Source organism: Cajanus cajan, chromosome 2 (assembly GCF_000230855.2).
Source record: "Cajanus cajan strain Asha chromosome 2, NIPB_CcT2T_4, whole genome shotgun sequence".
Taxonomy (NCBI): Eukaryota; Viridiplantae; Streptophyta; class Magnoliopsida; order Fabales; family Fabaceae; genus Cajanus; species Cajanus cajan.
This window is the reverse complement of record NC_138518.1, coordinates 59,453,354-59,469,226: the sequence shown is the minus strand read 5'-3', so window position 1 is coordinate 59,469,226 and position 15,873 is coordinate 59,453,354. Positions and strand designations below refer to the sequence as shown.

Here is a 15,873-nt window from a genome sequence, read left to right as displayed (position 1 = left end):
GGAATGGTAGGCTCACTCTTATACCTAACGACATCCAGACTTGACATTATGTTCAACGTCTACGTCTGTGCCAAATTTCAAGTAAGACCTAAGGAGGTACATTTACAAGCTGTTAAATGTATTTTGAGATATCTTGAAGGAACAACTAACCTAGGAATCAACTTCTAAAGAAGCCAGAATTTTTCCTTGTTAGGTTATTGTGATGCAGATTACATAGGGGACAAATGAGAGAGAAAAAACACTAGTGGAGGGTGTCACTTTCTTGATCGCTGCTTGGTTTCATGGACTAGAAAAAGGCAAAGCACGATTGCCTTATCAACTTGCGAAGCTGAGTATGTTGCCGCAGGAGACTTCCTTACGCAGCTGCTTTGGAGCAAACATCAGCTAGAAGACTACAAAATTTATGAAAGTAGTATTCCTGTACTTTGTGATAACACTGTTGCTATTAACATTTCTAAAAACCCTGTTTTGCACTCTAGGACTAAACACATTGAGATTAAACATCATTTCATTAGAGATCATGTACAAAAAGGAACCTTCGATTTGATATATGTCAAAATAAAGGAACAATTAGCTGATATTTTTACAAAACCTCTTCAAGAAGATAGATACACCTGGCTAAGAGATAGGCTAGGCATGGAGTTAATAGGTGAATAATAAGTTGCTACTTGTCAACCCTTATTCCTTTTGATGATTATAAAGGGGGAGAAATAGGAATGAATCTATCAACCCTATCTATATTTCTATATTGGAATAATCTAGTAAGGGGGAGAGCACATACTAAGGGGGAGAGCCTTAGCACTAGAATAATCTAGTAAGGGGGAGAGCACCCTTGTCTTTAATATTTAGAAAATCCAGAAATCAAACTGATATATGAATTGCATAAACTGCTTGAAACTATATTTTATCTAAAATGATTTGATAAATTATATTTGTCATCATCAAAAAGAGGGAGATTGTTAAGTCAGATGAAGCAATTCTCAGCAAGGTTTTGAATATGACAAATATAATACATATTATTATTACTAATCTATGTAGTAGTGTTTAAGATATGAATAAGAACAAGCAAAACTAAAGCATGAAGCAGGGTCGAGCAAAATAAGGATCCGACAAAACAAGCCAAATAATAGAAGGATCATGGCTTGCATATCAGACGATAATGCATACCAAACGAAGATACGTCAAGAAAAATCTAGAGCGCAATACAAATCAAAAATAAGAGCAAAGCAAGACCAAGACAAAGTTGGCTCAAGCATCAAATAAACATCAGATGAAGCTAAAGGGTCAATCATACATATTCAAGTCAACAAAACAATTATTAGTCGTTGGATAATCTAAGACGAAGAAGCATTCCAGATGGATTAAGATTTATTCATCCTCAAGAATGATCAGACGAAATGAAAAAGTCAAAGTCTAAACCTTATACGGAAACTTATTTTCCCAGACGCAAACGAAGCATGATGAAAAGCGTCTAGAATCCACTAGTCACAACGAGGAAGATCATACATCATCTCCAATTATAAGAAAAGCGCACGGAGTTATCAAAGATATGAAAAGAAAGAAGAAAAATGCAAGAGCGTGAATTTACAAGTCAAAGTTGTGTGTGTCAGGGCAAGTACACCTACTTTTCAGAGAAAGGCAATGTCTCCGCAGCTACAATGACAGAAAAAGGACAAACATACCTAGGTCATGATTGAAGTCAGAAATAAAAGGAAACAAATTATGCAAAGGACTTCACGTGACACAGATTAAGCAAGCAAAACATTTAATGCAAAATCAAACGCATTAAATGTAGAAGATCTTTGTATCCATGAACGAACACTTATCTGCACCAACGAAAAGCTCCGCCTCAATAGATACATTCAAATTCAAATAACGTACAAATCTATCACAAGGCTATAAATATCAAGACCTGAGAAGAAAAGAAGAAAAAAAGATGAGAAGCAACAAGCAATAAGCCAAAACAAGCGTCAAAACAACCTTACTTCTCTTCTTGTGCAAAAGTTGAATATCAGTGTAAAACTAAGATAGCTTATCTTAGTAAGTGTAGAAATCATTTTATCCTCTTTGTGACAGTTACATACACACTCTAAACACATTTTTGTAAAACTAGGGTTGAAAAACTTACTGAGTGTTGAAACCATTTCATTCTCTCTATGAGAGTTACAAACACACTCAAAACAACTATCGTTTGTAAAGCCTAAAGAGGCTAGCAAAAGAATACTTGGGTAACCATAAGTGGTTTAAGAATACTAGCGTCAGCAAGTGAAGTTGACGAACCAGGAGTGGTTGAGAATATTGGGTAACTAGAAGTGGTTTAATAATACTAGCGTCAACAAGTGAAGTTGATGAACCAGTAGTTGTTAAGAATACTTGTAATTCATTGTGATTAGTGGAACCTTTGAGTTGAAGGAGACTGGACATAGCTCAAAACGAGTGAACTAGTATAAAAACTCTGTGCATTATTATTTGTGTTAAAAACGTAGTTTTTGCTTATATTGATCTATCACACAAAATTTGTTTACTACTACTTAATTTTTAAATCATATATAAACAAAGTTATATTTGTTGAATTCAAGAAACCATTTTTTGAACAGACGATAGATCTTTAGACGCAAAGCTTCTGTTAACCAATTTTGCATTTTCGTCAAAGCATTTATAACCTTACTTTCAGACGGAAAGAAGCACATTTGCGAAAACAGTTTTAAAATCCTTCGTTCACACACACATTCAACCCCCCTTCTCTGTGTTTTCATTAAACTTCAGTATGTCATCAACTTCTCACCAAATACAATTCAAAGTTTGAAAACTCACCTTGAATGCATTTGAAAAGTACAACATTTTTTGCAGTGATAATTGTTGATGTGGTATGTTGAATATTAATGTATCACGTTGAATGATAACATCATATGACACATTATGTCACATCCTCATCTATATAACATATTGACAATTTGCGTCAATAGTCAACGTATTACACTAAAAATAAACATGCCACATTAACGACACTAATGACACTAAAAGGTTAGCTAAATGTTAAAACTTAAAGTTGTGTGACAAAATGAGTAATTTTAGAAGTTAAATGAAAAAAAAATCACGAAATTGTTAGAGATCGCATATCAACTAATAATATGACCAAAATAGAATATATAAGTAGGGACTAGGGAACAATCTCCACCTTAAATGTTATTTTGTAAGGTTGAGTTAATTTAAAGTCCACATTTTAACATAATATCATAGCTATCCTAAATCCCTTTAAAAAAGAATCAACAATCATTTTACATACAACAAGTCTAATAATACCAAGTATAAATGGTATACTAAAAAAAAAAACTTAAGTTTTGTCTATCCTATATCATTTAAAAAGGGTAAGCAACCATTTATCTATGTATCCAATAGTACTAAGTATAAGAATGATTATTAATTGGAAAAAAAAATTCAAATCTAACATCGATTAAAGATAAAAGGAACAAAGAAAACATAAATAACAATAATTCCAAATTTTAAAATGGAACCAGACTGTTTAGAATATTTAAGATTTTGGATTGCGAGTTGTCACTCAGCTAGCTGTGTTGGATATTCCACAATTAAGTCAAAATAAAAAATGACCATCATGATAACTTGATATAAAAGTGACATGACTGAAAGAAAATGAGGTGGAAAAAAACAGTAGACAATGTTGAATTTCAATTTTTGAAACAGAATGTTAGTCAATTAAAGTGTCCCAAAGCCATTGCATTATTCTAATATACACGTATGTTTTTTAGTCATTTTTGTTTTCCCTTTGTTCACATCTGATCCATTTTGAACCGCTGTTTTTTAATCAAATTAACAGTATCATGAAATAATACCCTATAACGGATGATGAAGGATCAACAGTCTATATATATAAGAGTGGATAGTCGACCAATTTTCATCACTAAACTAGAAAGCCTTGAAATGGATCTTCAAATCCTCTACTTTACATCCATTTTCTCCATTTTCATTTTCATGTTAATTACACACAAGATAGTAACCAAAAAATCTGTCTCAACTCCAAATTTACCACCAGGGCCATGGAAGCTACCTGTCATAGGTAACATACACAACCTTGTTGGCTCTGCACTTCCCCATCACCGACTTAGAGATTTATCAGAAAAATATGGACCCTTGATGCATTTGAAGCTTGGAGAGGTTTCTACCATTGTGATTTCATCCCCAGAGTATGCCAAGGAGGTTATGAAAACCCATGATCATATCTTTGCCTCGAGGCCTTATATCATAGCTGCAGAGATAATGGACTATAATTTCAAGGGTATAGCTTTCACACCTTATGGTGATTATTGGAGACAGATAAAGAAGCTAATGTCATTGGAGATGCTAAACTCAAAACGTGTCCAGTCTTTCCAACCAATCAGAGACGAAGTGCTCACTGGTTTCATCAAATGGATTGCTTCAAAAGAAGGAACACCTGTTAATATTACCAAAGAAGTGATTTCAACAGTATTTGCCCTCACTGCAAGGATAGCCCTTGGCAACAATTGCAGGCACCATCAAAAACTAATATCACTGGTAAAGGAAGCTACAAAGGTTGCTGTAGGTTTTGATTTGGCAGATTTGTATCCTTCTGCTAAATGGCTTCAGCACATGTCTGGGTTGAAGCCTAAACTTGAGAAGTTGCATCAACAAGCTGACCAGATAGTGCAAAACATTATCAATGAACGCAGAGAGGCTAAATCAAGTGCCGCACAAGGCCAAGATGAAGACATGGAGGAAGTTCTTTTAGACGTGCTCTTGAAGCAGGAGTTCTTAAGTGATGATAATATCAAGGCTGTGATCTGGGTAAGGATATATATTGATAACTAGGGCATTTTTTATTCTCTTACTTTTTGGTTTTAATATAACATGTGATTTTTAAAATAATTTCACACTATATATTATAATTAATTTCTCATTCAAAATCTATTAAAAGTGTGGCAAGCTATTAGAAGAATTTACAAATTAGCTTAACTATATGCTTGGTACATGAATTTTTTTTCATAAACTACTTGAACCAGTGTAAAAAATATTAGCCAATGGAAAGCTAATTTTGCTAAACATATTCAAAGTATTTGAAAATATTATCCAATAAATATTAAAAGACATATTTAGTTATTTGAAGTAAAAAGAGATTTCAAATAAAAGTAAAAAACAAACTGTAATAATTTATAAACAAGTTGATTTTCATAAACTAATTATAACGACTTAAGAAAATTAGTTAAAAACTAGTAAAATAAGTTTGTGTATCAAACAAACTGATAAACTAGTCAAATTATATAGCTATAGCTTATAAGTTTTTATTTTCATCTCCTAACTTATACACTTTTAGTTATCAAATATGCTTGTAGTACCAAAAACAGTCTATTTTGATCAAATTGGTTAATCTAATTAACCACCTTATAAGTTTTTCCATGCGGCTGAACACTATGAAAATAAGCTAGCATATGTGAGATAGGTTTATTTATTTATTTATTTATTTATTATATATATATATATATATATATATATATATATATATTATAGTCTCTTTTTGGTTCTAGTCACATAACACATGGATTTTGCCTCTTTGTTAGACGGATCAAGTAACTGTACAATAACGTAACAAAGTTAGACCAAGGACTGCGGGAATTTAAAAAATGCAGGCATGAAAAGTCAAGAATAAAAGAAAAAAAAAACATTTTACGATGAAGGAAAAAACCACTAATCCTAAAACACTTTATGAAGTTGTTTTAACCAATCTAGTCTTGTTTTATTAAGTGCCATATCTACCTTGTCTTCAAAGTTCTATCAATTTGGATGTCTTATGAATAAATTAAACACGATCTTACTGATAATAAAAGAATTAACATGATCTCATGATTTTGAAGGATATCTTTGCAGGTGGAGGTGATACATCATCTTCAACCATATCATGGGCAATGACAGAAATGATTAAAACTCCAAGAATAATGGAAAAGGTACAAGCTGAGGTAAGAGAAGCATCTGATAGAGAAGGAAAGCCTAATAGAAGTGGCATAGAAAACCTAAAATATTTGAAATCTGTTGTTAATGAGACATTAAGACTACACCCTCCGAGTCCTGTTTTGATTCCAAGAGAAAGTGGACAAGCTTGTGAGATCAAAGGGTATCACATACCTATGAAAAGCAGGATCATAGTGAATGCTTGGGCAATTGCAAGAGATCCAAATGTGTGGACTGAGGCTGAGAGGTTTTATCCTGAGAGGTTCATTGAATGTTCTATTGACTACAAAGGTAATGATTTCAAATACATTCCATTTGGTGCTGGAAGAAGAATGTGCCCGGGCCTCACACTTGGCTTGAGCAACGTTGAGTATGCACTTGCATTGTTGATGTATCATTTTGATTGGAAACTTCCCAATGGAATGAAAAATGAGGATTTGGACATGACCGAGATATTTGGAATAACAGTCACTCAAAAAGATGATTTATATCTCATTCCAAAAACTTTTCATACTTAGCCTGTGGACCTACTCTCCATTTGGCATATATAAAAATATGTCCACCATTATACAGTTATACCCTCTAAAGTTCCTAATATAAATACTTCATGTATTGATATTTTATATTCCTATCCAATAATAAATTAATTACCTCCCTGTCATCATCTTGATTTTGTTCTTATTTGATTTAATTAGCGTTATTCATTTTTGAACATTTTTCCTCTTGTTGTATGTTGTTATCTTGTCTTAATAAATCAATATTATTCAGGACATCATCGGCCATTTTCTACGACTCACTTCTACCATTTTTTTTCAACAATTAAACTTGTCAAAGTAATGGTAGAAAAAAAATAGTAGAATTACAAAGAGGAAAGCGATGCTACGAAAAATGTTCTACCACAAAATCAAGTACGCACGAAACAAGTTATATTTGCTTTCTACTGCTAAGAGTAGTTAATCTATTACAAAAATTAGTTAGTTTTCATTATATTATTATAAATAATTGTTAGTTCTATTCTACTAAACCCGCATTACAAGAATCACACAAATTAGAATTAGCTTTAAGCTGTCTCCAACACTCAAAAACCGAAACAAAAACTAGTTTTAGTTTGGAAAAGTGTTGGATGAACACCAATGACAAAATAATCAGTACTAACTCACTTGTGTCGGCCAATTTGTCAAACACTTACTAAAAATCGGCTATACACGAATATTAATGTTGTCATAAAAACAAGTTGACGCTTAGGTTTTTTTATTTTGTCAGTTTATTGACATTAATTCTTTTTTTTTTTTTTACACTCTCAGTAGTATCAGATAAGTTGACATTTTCCTTTAACTTTTTATTACTTTATCATTTTATTTATTGTCAATTTAATTGACATTAATGGTTTTTTTTTTCCATCTCCAATAGTGTCGGGTTAATTGACATTTTCTTATTTGTAATGGTAGATTTAGACCCTCAAAATTTTTATTTTGTATTTTATACTTTTATTAGCATCAATTTTTGAGTCTGCTTGGCCGACACAAGTAGTTCTATTTTTTTAAAAAAAGAAATTATAATTAACATTTAAATAAATGCACATTCTTCTGTGCAATAATTTGTACCAAACAAAATAAATTAACAACACAAACATTACTAATACAAAACATATATATGCAATAGAAAGCTACCCCTAACAAGTGGTAGTAAATCCTGCTAACTAGACTACGACCCAAGAAGCTCCACTGATATGTTATCCTTGTCTATCTCATTCAAAAATAGTTAGATTATTCCATGCAACTTCCAGCTCATTGCTTCTCATAAACAAATGGTTGTTCCTGAATCATAAGAACAAAAGAGTTTAAATTAGTGAAATAATAATTGTTTGGTCAAACAATTCCTACACAAAAATCAAAACATGCAGAATCTTGTTTCTTCCATGAGCTATGTGTGATAGCCAAAGCACAAAATAACTTATCATCACACAGAATAAGGTTCTGTGAAGTTCTAAACTTTTTTTTTCTTTTCATTTTTACAAATTAGGAACTATAGGAATGTAGAATGATTTCAGTACCAATCTTTTTATAATCACTCGGATATTAATCTTAACTCTAGTGAAGGTACAGAAGACTTTGGAAAAAGGTATTCAATCCAATCTTTTATAACTTAAAGAAAAATTATTTAATGTATAACGATATTTATTGTTCCTATAAAGCAGAAAATTAGAGAATCAAGTATTTATCCATGGACATGAGGCAACACTACTCAAATCTAAATATAGAATATGTCTTAAATATCAAGCTCATTTTCAAAACGATCAAATATGAATACAAAATGGGAAAGCATAAAAATGGAAGGATTCATTAACTAAACTACTTTTACTACTATAAAGAATCATTTTTCCCCACGTAAAATAAAATATTAAATAGGCTTATATTTTTAAGCATTGTAGATAAAAGCAAAACAAACCTAGTGCTAGTGGTAGGGGAAGGCAAAAGGTTAGCTCTAGCCCATCAACTACACACACGTATAGTAAGCCACCTGGTAAGAAAGACAACATAAAATGATTATATCACTACTAGAAAAGTGTCATTTTCCTACGAATTTTCTGCAAAAAAATATTCGCATAATTTTTTTTGCGAATTTTCTTGCAAAAAAATATTCGCATAAATATTTTGCGAATTTTCCTGAAAAAAAAATATTTGCAGAAATTTTTTGCGAATTTATTTGTGAAAAATAATTTACAGATATTTTTTACAAATTTTGCTACAATTTTAACAATCATAGAAAAAATTTTCCATGGTAAAAATTTGCAGAAAATATTGTAAGAATTTTATTTTATTTCTTGCAGATTTTCTTGCAAAAATAAAATCGCAAGTAATGTTTATTAAATAGTAGAAAAATTTTGCAGGTAACTTTTCCTGCGGATTTTCCTGCAAATTTTAATCCCCAGGAAAAATAAAAAATATTTAAATTTATAAGTTTAATATTTTAAAAAAACTTCAAGTCCCACATCAATTAAAAATAAAACAATTAAAGAGTATATAAGTTGGGGCAACACTTACCTTATAAATTAATTTGTATGGTTGAGTGTTAGGCTTATAATCTACCATCTTAGAATTTAAAAGATTATATATCACTTGTTGGAGGCATGGAAACAAATACTTCAAATAAATTCATTAGGAGCATTTGAAAGTTAAAGAATTATTTATAGAATTTATAATAATTTCTTTAATTTTTTTGTAAAAAATATTCTTGCAGAATTTCTTGCGAAAAAATTCGCAGGAAACTTTCCTACAAATTTTTTTTGCAAGAAAATTTCCTGCGAATTTTAAAATTCGCAAAAATATATTATCCACGAAGTTATTACCTGCAAAAAAGATTTCGCAAAAGAATTTGTAGAAACAACGTTTCTTGCGAATTTTTATGAGAAAAGTCTCATGTAATAAGAGAAATTTTAGTAGTATTTGGACATCTAGCGAGGTGATGCTTGCTCGACATGATTCCCCTATTTTTGAATGTTGTGTTTATTATGCTGAAGTTTATTGAGATGCTTGGTGAATTAAGTTGTTAATTGTTTATTACATGTTTTAAGTTGAAGAATGTTAATACATGAAGGTGTTATATTGATTCTCTTATTTTATAAGATGATGTTGTGTATGTGTATATATATGTATATGGTATTAATTAAGTTGAGGTCTGTTGTATCGTATAAAAGAAGTATTAATGTCTGAGTTGATTATGCATGATGCATGTTTTTTGTGTTGAACTGAACTTAGAACTAGAGGAAAAACTTATTTTTTGTGGTGAGGAATCTCATTGTGAGGATTTGAGTTATGATATTTTGAGAGCCTAAAGATAAAAATCCTTTGATGAGGGAGTTGATTCATGAAACAGATAGATTTTATAAAAAGTCATGTTACTTCACATCGTTCGAATTGGATTAATTGTTGTTATTATTAGTGAGTTGTGCCTATTTTTTTCTCTTTTACATTCACACGCAATCAGATTATTTTTTCATGGTGAAGAAAAAAACTGCCTATCAACTAAAAATCGTTAGTGTGTAAATTTGCATGCTATACGCATTACGTGATTTAGGTTCAACATATGTTTTCTAACATGTGAAAACATTTTGTGCCAGAGAGGAGGCTGGACGAAGCATCTCGCATGTATGTGACAGAACTATCCTGATTGAATATAGTAAGACCTGATTTCCGCTCTTTGCATATATCATTAATTAATATCATCTTTTTATGATTAATTTATTGTAAGGGCAGAGAAGGGTGATGTTCCTGAAATTGATAAGAAAAAGTTAGTTTTTTTCTATTCCTTGGAAAGCGAAGTTGTAAACACTGGCACAATTTATCTACCCCAGCAATTGTATTATTAAGTGTTTAATTAGGTGTGACTGGGGTTCTATAGGGTTTTCAGTTAGCAAATCCAGTGAAATTCAAGTAATGCTATTGCAATAGGGTTATTCAACTCACGTTAAATGATTAAGGAACGGTAATGGTTCTACTATTGGATTTCTGTAATAATTGAAAGTTTGAGAACTAATTTTGTCGATGAGTGTGTGGGTAAAGACAATACAAACAATGGTAACTGATAAGTAATAGAACTACATTTAATTCAACTTCTTTTTAATTTTCTATAATGAATTATATATTTGCTTAAGTTCGAGGAAGCAATTATGGTTTAATAGAAAATGTAATAGTTGTTAGGCTTAAAAAATATTAAGAATTATTAGAGATTATTTTAAAAATTATTAAAATTAATTTTCTCTCATCTCACTTCATTAATAGTAATTTTCACATTAAAGAAAAAGAACTTGGAAAAGGAAATTACAGAAATTAAAATTGGTTTTTTAAAAGCATAACCTCATTCTCTCTCTCAAGAGTTTTTGGTTTTTTTTGTTTTCATATCTTTGAAAATTTTGTTTTTCATGTAAGTGACCGTGAGAATAAGAATATGTCAAGAACTAAATAAAGGATTTTTAATATATATTATCATAGAGTCCAAGTAAAAGAAGTAAGATAAAGGAGAAAAATTTATTAAAAATTCTGAATTGCATTATAGATCTATGTATGTTTTCTAAATTCTCATAAAAATTATAGAATATGACAGCAGTGAGAAATATGTTATTTAAAATTTCTAGAGTGTAATTTTTTTATATAATGAACACTATGAAATTATAAACTCCGTTCTTTCCCAACTCGTTCCAGATCAAGTTTTGTTAAAGTCTGCAAATTGGTTTAGAATCAACGAGTATGAGATCAATACACTCAAATAAATATTTTTCTTCTTTTCACTCTCTGCATTAACCTCTTGACGTTCATGATAAGATGTGGAGAATAGTGGAATCGTGCAGTTGTCACGAGTTGAACTTTAAATTTTCATGTGAATCCATATTCTTAAAATTAATGTTCCAAGTCAAGTTAAGACCAGTTCTAATGGCCAATATAATTCCACTATCTAGGGCGTCACCAGTCCAGAAAATTAACTTCTGAGAAGGAAAATATATACTAAAAGCTGATTTCATTTCGGAGTAGATTAAGGTAGAAGGAAGAAAGATGAAGAGAAAAACAATACAAGGAAAGAATGTTATGCACGTGAACACGATAAAGTGATGTAACAGGGAGAAAAGAGAATTAAAAAAAAAAAAAAATAGGGACGGAAATGTGCGTGTATGTTTATAATAACTAAAAAACCTTTGACCCAAATGAAGGAATGCACCAAAATTGAATAATAATTCAAAATTATCAATAAAAAATAATTTTTGTTTGTACAATGTGACTTTCACTTATTAAATATTATTTTAAATCACAAAATCAATCTTAGGAATATCGGTTCAACTTCGTGTCCTAAGATATAACAGCGGTGAAATAGTCTTGCTTAGTCATTTAATTTAACATTACTTGGGAATTATTTTAAATCTAAATGTCAAGCAATTAACCTATCATATCATTACTCCATGCTTTTTTATCCATTTTGAAGTGTGAACCGGCATTGTATTGAAAGCATGTACGTATCTTGGAACCAGGAGATTAACAATACCAAATGCAGATAATATATGGTGAAGGTTTTATACACTAAAAGTGATATATATATACACTAAGCGGCGAAAAATAAGCGTCGGTTAATAGCTGACGCAAATAATGTTGAAAAAGCCGACGCTATTTTAATATGTAACGTCGGTTTTTCCGACGCTAAACTTAAAATAAATTTAAATTAAATATTTTAAGTTTAGCATCGGAAAAAGCCGACGCTATTAATATAGCGTCAACTTTTCCGATGCTAAACTTAAAATATTTAATTTAAATTTATTTTAAGTTTAGCGTCAGAAAAGCTGACACTATTATTTAAATATAGCGTCGGTTTTTCCCACACTAATTTAATTTAAATTTAAATTAAATTAGTGTCGAAAAAGCCAACACTATATTTAAAGAATAGCATCAGCTTTTCCTACACTAAACTTAATTTAAATTTAGTGTCGAAAAAGCCGACGCTATATTTTAAAATAACGTCAACTTTTCCGACAGTATACGTGTTTTGAGAGAGATAAAGATATTTTTTTCAATGTTATATATGCATAATGTGTTCTAGTACACTTGGTTATCAAGTTCACTTAAGACCTCAAGGTTCACGGATCGAGTCCCAAGAATGTTAAAAATACAGAATAAATGATAAGCTAGAAAAAGAAGATAAAAAAAAATAAAATAAATTTTGTGTCAACATAGTGTCGGCTTAACCGACAATAAAAAACTAAAATAAATAAATTTGTTAGTCACGACTTAATCAACACAAAAAAAATTATGTCGACTTATTTAGCATTGGTCAAAAACCAACGGATAACTGACAATATTACGTCGGTTTTTATGACCGACTCTAAATCGAAACATTCTTGTAGTGATATGGGAAGGGTTATAATAATACTAGTGTAATTTTTATTAAATATTACACCGTTAGATTAGAAAATATACAAAATTTTATAACCCCTCTATATATACAAGGTTGGAACTAGTATTTCATCACTAAAACTAGAAAGCCTTGAAATGGATCTTCAATTCCTCTACTTTACATCTATTTTCTCCATTTTCATGTTTATGACACACAGGATACTAACCAAAAAATCTTCCACAACTCCAAATTTACCACCAGGGCCATGGAAGCTACCAGTCATAGGGAACATACACAACCTTATTGGCTCTCCACTTCCCCATCATCGACTAAGAGATTTATCAGCAAAATATGGACCCTTGATGCATCTGAAGCTTGGAGAGGTTCCTACCGTTGTGGTTTCATCCCCAGTGTATGCCAAGGAGGTTATGAAAACGCATGATCACATCTTTGCATCAAGGCCTCATGTCCTAGCTGCAGAGATAATGGACTATAATTTCAAGGGTGTAGCTTTCACACCTTATGGTGATTATTGGAGACAGATGAAGAAGATCATGACACTGGAGCTACTAAGCTCAAAACGAGTCCAATCTTTCCAACCTATCAGAGAGGAAGTGCTCACTGATTTCATCAAATGGATTGCTACAAAAGAAGGAGAATCTTTTAATATTACCAAAGAAATGACCTCAACAGTATTTACAATTACTGCAAGGACAGCCCTTGGCAACAAGTGCAGGCACCATCAGAAACTGATATCAGTGGTAAAGGAAGCTACAATAATTTCTGGAGGTTTTGACTTGGGAGATTTGTACCCTTCTGCAAAATGGCTTCAGCATATGTCTGGGTTGAAGCCTAAGCTTGAGAAGTTGCATCAACAAGCTGACCAGATAATGCAACAAATCATCAATGAACATAGAGAGTCTAAGTCGAGAGCCACAGAAGAGCAAGGTGAAGAAGTGGATGAAGTTCTTCTGGATGTGCTCTTGAAGCAGGAGTTTTGCTTAGGTGATGATAGTATCAAGGCTGTGATCTGGGTAAGGATATTGATATCTTCCATCAATGTGATGTGTGCATGTTGAAGTTTTACTGTCAGGAAACTTAATTTAGTAAAATCTTTCATCCCGACTATATTTCATGTAAACTATATTTCATGTAGAGATTGATTACACATGATATCATCCCAAAAAAAAAAAAAAAAAAACTTATTAATTTCTCTTTTAAAAGTATCTCCCCCTCCAAATTGCATTTTTTTTCATTCACAAAAGTCAAACCAAGACCTTACTCGAGGAATCATAATTCAGTTCTACACAAAGTCAATGCATGGCATGATGGTATTGGATCAATTTCAGTTTTAGAAACAATTAAATCGTAAATAATTTAAATATATATTTTTAATTTTTCAATTTTTAGAAACATAAAAACAGTTCCTAAAAACGGTTGTCAAACAAGACCCCATAAACCTACATGTTCTAATTGAGATCCTTAAAACTTTAGGAACTGAGAGTCGAAAATTGAAAACTTTCTTGTTCATTACTTAATAATATATTCTTCTTTCTCATGGACTTCCTCAAATGAGCGTTAAATTGAAAGTCTGATGCATGCCTAACAGTTTCCTATGAAATAAGTAATTTGTGAGTAGTCTTGAAAAGCATATTCGAAGGCATGCATACTCATAACTTCAGTTCTATCACTTTTCTAGTTTTTTTTTTTTTTTTTTTTGCAGAGATAGCATATTATTTCAAGTTGTTTTCAACGATCTAGTTTTATTTTTATTATTATTATTGGGTGTCATATCTACCTTGTCTTCTAAGTTCTAACCATTTGGATGTCTTTGAATGAATTTAACATGATCTCATGATTTTGAAGGATATCTTTGGAGGTGGGAGTGATACATCATCTGCAACTATAACATGGGCAATGGCAGAAATGATTAAAAATCCAAGAACAATGGAAAAGGTACAAGCTGAGGTAAGAAAGGTATTTGATAAAGAAGGAAAACCTAATGGAAGTTGCATGGAGAACCTAAAATATTTGAAATCTGTTGTTAGTGAGACTTTAAGATTACACCCTCCTGGTCCTCTTTTGCTTCCAAGAGAATGTAGACAAGCCTGTGAGATCAATGGGTATCATATACCTATGAAAAGCAAGATCATAGTAAATGCTTGGGCAATTGCAAGAGATCAAAATGTGTGGACTGAGGCTGAGAGGTTTTATCCTGAGAGGTTTATTGAAAGTTCTGTTGACTACAAAGGCAATAATTTTAAGTTCATTCCATTTGGTGCTGGAAGGAGAATGTGTCCAGGCCTCACATTTGGCTTGAGCAACGTTGAGTACACACTTGCAATGTTGATGTATCATTTTAATTGGAAGCTTCCCAATGGAGTGAAAAATGAAGATTTGGACATGACTGAGATATTTGGAATAACAGTTACTCGAAAAGATGATTTATATCTCATTCCCAAAACATTTCATACTAAGTCGACTACTCCATAAGCTCTCTCCATTCGGCAATGTTTGTTGGTGTATATATATATATAAAAATAAAGGATGTCCACCGTTACTGTTATATCCTCTAAAGTTTTAATCGATGATTTTCACATCTCTTAAATAAGAAATAATTCATGTAAAATTATGTTCACTATTCCTATTTAACAATAAATTACTTGTCATCAGCTTTATTTTGTTCTTAATTAATATATTGGAATTAATTATGACTATTGGTGTTTTGAATATTTTTTTCTTGTTGAATGTTGTTATCAATATTATCTTGTCCAATCAATATATTTTGGTCCTAAAACACGAAAGTTACGACAACAAACCCTATCCAATAATAAATCAAGAAACACGTGCAACAAGAATACCAAACAAGAGTAGTAAAACACAAAACGTAGAATAAAACACAATTGAAAATTAAAAAAAAATATATATTAAGGAAAAAGAATATAATATATTTATTTGATTTAACCAATGTGACTTACATTCACAAAAGAAGGTAGATTCTACTATTTGAAAACAAGA

At 31.2% G+C, this 15,873-nt stretch overlaps 2 protein-coding genes across 2 annotated transcripts; both read left to right on the top strand.

The window, feature by feature from the left end:
- The first annotated feature begins 3,814 nt into the window (after positions 1–3,814).
- On the top strand, positions 3,815–6,640 carry LOC109818580 (cytochrome P450 71D9). Its single transcript, XM_020384096.3, has 2 exons — positions 3,815–4,821; positions 5,886–6,640. Exons 1-2 carry the CDS (start codon positions 3,862–3,864, stop codon positions 6,495–6,497), a joined length of 1,572 nt encoding a protein of 523 aa, XP_020239685.2. The 5' UTR covers positions 3,815–3,861; the 3' UTR covers positions 6,498–6,640.
- Positions 6,641–13,007: 6,367 nt separating this feature from the next.
- Positions 13,008–15,558, top strand: LOC109818576 (cytochrome P450 71D9). The gene is made up of 2 exons (XM_020384093.3): positions 13,008–13,889; positions 14,722–15,558. Exons 1-2 carry the CDS (start codon positions 13,011–13,013, stop codon positions 15,346–15,348), a joined length of 1,506 nt encoding a protein of 501 aa, XP_020239682.1. The 5' UTR covers positions 13,008–13,010; the 3' UTR covers positions 15,349–15,558.
- The last annotated feature ends 315 nt before the right edge of the window (positions 15,559–15,873 follow it).